The 7,007-nt window shown below is 45.2% G+C and overlaps 1 protein-coding gene across 1 annotated transcript in view; it reads right to left on the bottom strand.

The window, feature by feature from the left end:
• Positions 1-775: 775 nt before the first annotated feature.
• Positions 776-7,007, bottom strand: part of SLC16A4 (solute carrier family 16, member 4) — an 11,021-nt gene continuing 4,789 nt past the window's right edge. Inside the window, exons 7-9 of the mRNA XM_009587651.1 lie at positions 5,910-6,121; positions 5,088-5,181; positions 776-930 (exon numbers count right to left, since the gene is read on the bottom strand). Of these exons, the coding sequence (XP_009585946.1) occupies positions 776-930; positions 5,088-5,181; positions 5,910-6,121 (461 nt within the window). The remainder of the gene's footprint in view (positions 931-5,087; positions 5,182-5,909; positions 6,122-7,007) is intronic.

Genomic DNA, 7,007 nt, shown 5'->3' on the forward strand with positions numbered 1-7,007 from the left:
TTTTCCAACCTTAATGATTCTATGATTGGGAGGGTGGGGAGAAGGGGAGAGGAGTCTGAGAGATGGGTATGATCTCTAAGTTTGCTGTATTGTGGTGCTGGCTTTAATTAGAATTGGTCTTGCTTCCAGGTCCTCTGTGCTGTGGCAAGTAACACCGTGCCTGGGAGATCGAGTGGCCACAGTGCAGCATCCTTCTCGTAGAAAAAGAGGTTCTTGTGGAACGGCTGTTCTCCGTATCCTCATGGAAGTTTAATCCTTACCTCTCTGTACCTGCATCCCTCCCTGCGGCTAATTATTCGTATCTGAATAGAATAAACTAAAATCTCCTGCTGTGCTTTGGCACTTTGGAGGTCCTTGGCTGCCTCCTCCCAAGAGGTGAGTCAGTTGGCTCTCTCGCGGTGGCTAGGAGAGCTGGAGGGGCGGCTCTGCGTCTCGGATCCCGAGCCGTCGGACTGAGCGCAGGGGGATTAAATCTGAGATGCAGAAAGACACGGCTCGGGAGCAAAGTCAAAGTGAAGCCAATGTCCATCTGCGCCGTGGGCCTTATTTTTTCCCATCAAATAATGCTTTACACTATGTATTTCTCAGATGGCTTTAATCACACATGCAGGAGAAATACCTAGATATACAACCTGTGAATCTGTCATCTAAAAATTCCTATTTTCATTTTTGCTGCTGTTTATACAGAAGGTACAGAAGGTCTGTGCTGGCGATCGCTTTCTGATCGTGGATGCAATCAAAGACCATCCTTTAAAATTTCCACCACAGAATCCCTTCAGCCAAGCCCGCGGCCGTTGTTCAGGTTGGCTTTTTTTAGCTTCCATTTCTGGGCCGAAGGCTCAAAGAAGAAGGAAATAGGTGAGATGAGAGCACAGGCTCCAGCAAAGAGGAAGGAGCAGACATATGTCTGGGTGTAGTCATACAGCCACCCTGCAGGAGAAAAGATTGTTATTAAGGCTGTTGGATTTTTCTTACTGAAAAAATCATTTTGGGAGGTGGGCGGCAAGCAAAGGATGTGTGTTCTCATTTAAGAATTCCTCAGATATTTTCTTTTAAGTTATCTTAACCCTTTGTGTGCCTGCTGCTGTGCAGCATTTACGTGGACAGTTAGGACTAGCCATTGGTATAATAGGCAAACTTGTAGGTCGTGCTTCCCAGAGCTAGCCTCTCCTGATCCTTGCAGTGGACATGGATTTTAATTTGATTGAATTTAATCCCTGACATTTTTTCCTGTTTAAATAAATGGACCAAAAGTAGCTGCTGCAGCAGATGGAAGATGCCATTGGACTAATGAGCTGACTTGCATGTGTTGGTGTCTGCAACACCTGGGCTGCAAACTCCAGATTCTCCAGCCTTGCCTTCTTGTGAGCAGACCCAGTTTAATGCAACCTGACTAATATGAGAGATCTCAGGCCAGGAGCTTGAAGTGAACTTGCTTAAAAGTAGCTTTGTGAGCACTTAAAAGGAAAACCTAAATTCCATAAAGACTCGGGAATCTGCGAGGGGGCAGGTCACCTTTTAAAATGACCTCAAAGTGTTTTGTTTAGTTATGGCGTATCATCTTGTGTCTAGGCAATCATTTAAAGGTGGATAATTTCTTCATGTGAATCTAAAATACACGAAGCGATGGGAGTTGCTGCTGCACGTAATAAAAACCTTAATATACTCCTAAATCTGGCATGGGATAGTTGGATGTCTGAGGTGGGTTAGCAGCTCAGCCAGATCTACTGCTGGCCTAAAATGCGATTCCTCCGGTGACATCCGTGGACTTGCCTGATTTACACAAATGGCAGATCTGGCCCAAATTTGGGATTCTTAAAACCAGCTCTGGTTAGGAAGGGAAATAATATCGTCCCCCGAGATCCTGGTCTCAGCCGTGCAGAAGCGTTGCTGCTGCTGTTACCTGCGATTGCCGCGGCTGTGAGTAGGGAAGGAAACGGTGCCGGTAAAATTTGGGGATCTGTGACAAACCAGAGGTGCTGGCATTTTCCTTGCTGTAGATTTACACGGCTGCAGGAGGGTTTTATAAAACAGAGGAAAGGCTGCGGGCTCTACCCTGGTTTCAGTTTCTGTTGGCTCATGCCTTTCTCAGGGGGAGTTTCAGCTCCGTTTTTTTTTCTCAGGGATATCGTGTGAGCCACGGCGCAGGCAAAGACGGAGCTTGCCTTGTCAGAAAGGAGGATCCTGTGGCGCTGGACTTGGTGACGTGGGTGGCTCTCCCGTGACCCTGGTGTTTTTGCAGAGTGGTTTATTCTCAAAGGTGGGATCTATTTTTGCTGTCTGAAAGTCTGTGGGATTTGGACAGGAGAAGGGATGCTAACGTCATCCTTTGTAAGATGTACAGGACAGAGTGCTCCAGTTGTGGAGCTCTGATTTATTTAAATTATTTTTTAAATATCCTTCAGGATATTTTTAAATTTTTTTTTGTTTTTTTTCTATAAGCTCTACTTGGTCCTGAAAGACCAGCATTGCCTCCTCGCCGGCAGCACAGCGACCACCTTCCACCACATGACACCCCAGCCTTTTAAAGCACCTACGGTGTCTGTGCCCCCACTTCCCCATCTGAAAAAAAAAAAATCATTCCCGCTGCAGAAAGCTGAATTAGAAGCTCCTGGTGTGTAACTTCAGCAAAGCAGCAGTTTTGTAAGCCATGCAGGTAAATCCCTGGCACCCAAGTGGTCCAAACTAAACATCCACGGCACCTACCCGTGCTGCGGGCTGTGGTCAGGCTGGTTAAATTGCGCTGCCGATCTGTAGTCAGAAGTTTTGTTTATTCCTGATGCCCTAAGTAGCGATACCTAGTGTGAAGGTGCAGGTAAAATTTAGATGAGAGCGTCTAAATGCAGGTGCCAGCACAGCTTTCAAATACCTCCATCCGCTCCCCTTTCACCACCCAAATTTGCTGGGGCTGGTGTTTGTGTGCTGGTTGCTGGAATCTGTTCTGTAATTTTGGATTACATTTGTTTTATTTCTTTTTTCGTTTGATTTACTGATTTGTACTGCTTATGGAAATAAAATGTACTCTTCTCTCCTTAGCTTGCTTGTGGCTTGCCAAAATAATGTTTGTTCTGTCTTGTTCTGTTTTGGTTTTGGGTTTTTTTCGGCATGGCAGAAGCCTCCAGTGGTGCTGGCAGATGAGGAGCTATGAAGGAGCCTTCAAACTTCTCACCCTGGGCTTTCGGTCGGGCCGGCCGCCTCCGGATTTAAGGGCTTTTAGTTAAACAGATTTACAGGTAAGTCACCTTTTCGTTGCATTGCGATTAGGCTTTGTTCTAGTATGCAAAATAAGCATTTTAACCTTTGCGATTCTCGTTATGCCTTGGATTTCACTGCATAAAAACACTTGAGTTTTATAAAATTGTAATTCTAAAGTCAAGGTTTCAGAGAGGTCAGCAGCAGTCAGAGGCACTAAACCCCAGCGTCTCACATAGCATTTAAATCCTGTTCTGTATTCTGCAAGGAGCTTTTGGATGCTTAGAGTTAATCAGTAGCTTTGGTCATATTCAGTTTTCACACTTAATACGGCTGTATTGGAAGAGAAAATTGCAGAATTTATCTTGGATCACAAACCTAGATCCTGAACTCTGAGTTGTTTCCCTCTCCTGCTGCCTACAGTGAGATGGATCAGTGAGAGTTTTGCTTCTTGGCTTTATTTGGCCTTTATTTATCCCACCAGTATTAAGAAGACTGATTTCTGTGGAGGGCTCTTTGCAGGAAACCTGCTTGCTTTACAAAATCCAGAAGTGTTCACAGGGTGAGTGGTTAGCGCTTTCAGAAAGCAAAAAGCTTCCAATTAGCAAAAATACATTGGAAGCGGATGAAACTATAACTGCTATCTTAGAGTGTATGATGCATGGATAAGAGATAGCCAAGTTATTTAGCTCTTTTCATACTGTATATTACCGTGTCGGGCAATTTACTGCGATGGTTGTACAGGGATTGCTTTCTGGTGGACATACATCTTGTATCAGCAGAAGAGATCTTATCCGAGACAGGCTATGTATCACTGTGACAGCGTAAAGCACGCTGTCAATGAAACGCTTTAGGTGCTCGAAATTGCATCCATATACAGAGTTTTGCCAACCTAGAAATATTGATTAGGGAAATCAAATTTTTTCACATGCTCGCGGTACAGCAGCGTTGCTAAAACTTTGCACGGAGCTGGTATTTACAGGATCCTTGGCAGCTTCGAGCAAAGTGCCTCTGCAGGCGTGGGGCAGCTGATAGCGGAGGGCAGGAAGCAATAAATGAAGAACAAGTTGCCAGGTTTTATTCAGGGTACGTTTGCTAGGTGAGTGAAGGGCCATCGTTCACACTGGTATTTGACCTTGCAGCTTTTTCTAGTTTGTTTGCATCGTAAGGACCTAGGAAGAGCTCAGATCCTGTTTCCAGCTATGAGGTATGGCCAAAGGGTCATCAGGGAAAGGAAAAGCTTTGTCCTGGCCAAGATGCTCGGAGGAGAACAAGTCCCTTGCTCGTAAGCAAAGACTGGAGACACTTTCAAGCGCTTGAAATCTGCCAGATACTCAAAACTGCCTTGGTTTTCTGGCAGAGGGAGAAGAGGAAAGGCTTTTCATCCTCCTTATCTTTGGGCCCAGGAGCTCTTGTGGCTGAGCCGCGTAATCTTCTCCAAAACAAGAGATTACTGAGACTTCTCCGTATGGTTCAGTGCCTCTGCTTGGTGGGACTGCTGCTGAGCCCGTCCTTGCTTTACCTTCCTCTCCTTGTCTCTCCTCCAGTCCCTGTTCCAAGTTCAGTGTTATAATGCCCTGCTGGGGGTAAAATCCGTGGTAACGTGCTCGTTACTCTTCTGCTGTGGTCAGGGTTAAAATGTGTGCGTGGGGTTTAGCCTCCTTTTTTCCATGCAGCTTTTTTCCAAACTGCTAGTTGGGTTTTGCAAATTCATGGAGCAAAATATTGGCTGTGTATGATAAGTTTCTCAAATATGTTTGTTGTTTTTTTTTTTTTCCCCCCGCTTGGACAGAAAAACCATCCTTGGATGCATATGGGTGGGAAAGTGAACCAGGAGCGTGTTTTATCACTGGATGTCTGCAGTGGGTATATGTAATATGCAACATTAGAGTTACCTGCTAGAGGAGGTCCGCCGACGGCTGCTATCCCAGCAAAGAAGGCAGCAAACCCCAAGTAGCTGTGGAGTTTTTGCACACCCACTAGATCTACCTGTTTGTAAAACATAATGGATAATTATTGATTGAGTTCATATGAATGCGCAAGCACAAGAGGGTTGGGTTTTTTTTTTCTTTCCGGGGAGTTTCCTCTTCAGCTGCAGTTTTGAAAGGACTTTGCACCTGTAGGTCTGATCCAGTCTGGAATCCGCTCGCCTCCTTAAGGCCAGCGTGGAAATTACTAGGATGCAAGATGCTTTTCTGCCTTCCAGCTGCTTGGGCATCTCCCGAAACTAGTAACGCTGCTAAGACTTTGAGGAAGGTGTTTTAAACTCTGAATTCCTTCCCAGAAAGAAATACCAAATTGTGATGATGCCTCCCTATCCAGATCCTGCCGTAACCGGTCTGTGCGCGTTATAGATAATTCTGGGATCGGGAGCAGGTCTTAGCACTAGTGAGGGGGGAATCAGGATGAATCCCTTTGTTTCCTATCAGCTGGAGCAGTCTCCTTCAGAAAGGAGGACGTGGAAGGTGATTAGCAGAGCCAGGTCATTAAAAATCTACAATAAACTCCCAGTGCTTCTGTTGCATCTGGGCTGTGGATACCAGTAAGTGGGTTGGAGAGGAGATTTGGGGCTCTCCAGTGGCTCAAACTGGGAAGGGGAGAGCCCTCTCATGCAGGTCTGCAACAGCCCAGGGGAATTCAGCTTTAAGAAAGGGTTTTCAGATAATTTTGGAACACTGTTGGAAATGCCACATTTCTTAATGAAATATCCTACTCACCAGCACAGGGAGGACCAGAGCCATGAACCCACCGCAGAAAACGGCGAAGGCCACCGCGTAGGTCATGAGTAACGGGAAGGTGGTGGCCAGAGGACAGAGCAGGTTGGTGATGCCGCCGAGGACAAGGTAAGCCACGTGGTAGTGATACTTCTTGGTCCAGTTCTGGTCGGCAACCCAGCCCGAGAGCAGCTGGCTGACCATCTCCGTGATGCCTGGGGGGAAGAGGAGTTCACCGGAGCCTCAAAGATGACTTTATTTTTATTTATTTTGCTGTTTTGCACTGCGTTGCTCTGAAACGCATCCTGATTCCACCTGCTGCTCGCTGTAAGAACGTGACCACAAAGGGCTGAAACGCCGGGAAGTTACAGGAAGGCGTTTTTAGGCTGTTGTAAAATTCACGCTTTTTTGTTTTTACTTCACCTTGGTGCCTGCTATTGCCAAGTGCCTGTGGATGCACTAAAGTGGTCTGTAAAAATTCAATTAAGGGCTGTGCACTCAGCAGAAAACTCTGAAACGCCCTTCAGTAAAAATTGGAAAGATAAGCTTGGTGTTCAGTCTCTTTTTCAAGCTAGAGAAAAAGCAGAATATTGAGAAGAAATATCCTTATGAGATTTTAATTTTTATAAAGAAGCAAAGGAGGACAGAAGACCAGCATTTTTGTAAAGGCTTGGGAAACTTTTGATACTTGGATTTTACATTTCTCAATATGTTTTTATGAACTAAAGATCAGAGGAGTGCTCACTGTCAGCTAATATCTTGCTGACCACTGTGTCCCTCCTACTCTTAATTCAAAACATCAGATTAATTCCTGTGCTCTCCTTCTAGAGTCCTTGACAGGGTACGTCATTTCTAAATATTATATGGCAGTGTAGAAGTAAAATTTATTTTTGTACAATAAATTATTTTATGATGACTGGGGTTGCAGCCGCTTTCTTAACCCGATGCGACTTTAGTGTTAATCCCTGCTTATAATCAGGCGTGTTGTTATTTCTCGGGGCTGGGGATTGTTTTTTTTTCCCTTGGAGGTGAATGTGCCAAATCCAAATGGCTAGATCCAAGTTAATGTGTGGGGGTTTTTTTTCCCCAATATTGAATTTT

The sequence above is a fragment of the Fulmarus glacialis genome, unplaced genomic scaffold (genome assembly GCF_000690835.1).
Source record: "Fulmarus glacialis isolate BGI_N327 unplaced genomic scaffold, ASM69083v1 scaffold36251, whole genome shotgun sequence".
In the NCBI taxonomy this organism is placed as follows: domain Eukaryota; kingdom Metazoa; phylum Chordata; class Aves; order Procellariiformes; family Procellariidae; genus Fulmarus; species Fulmarus glacialis.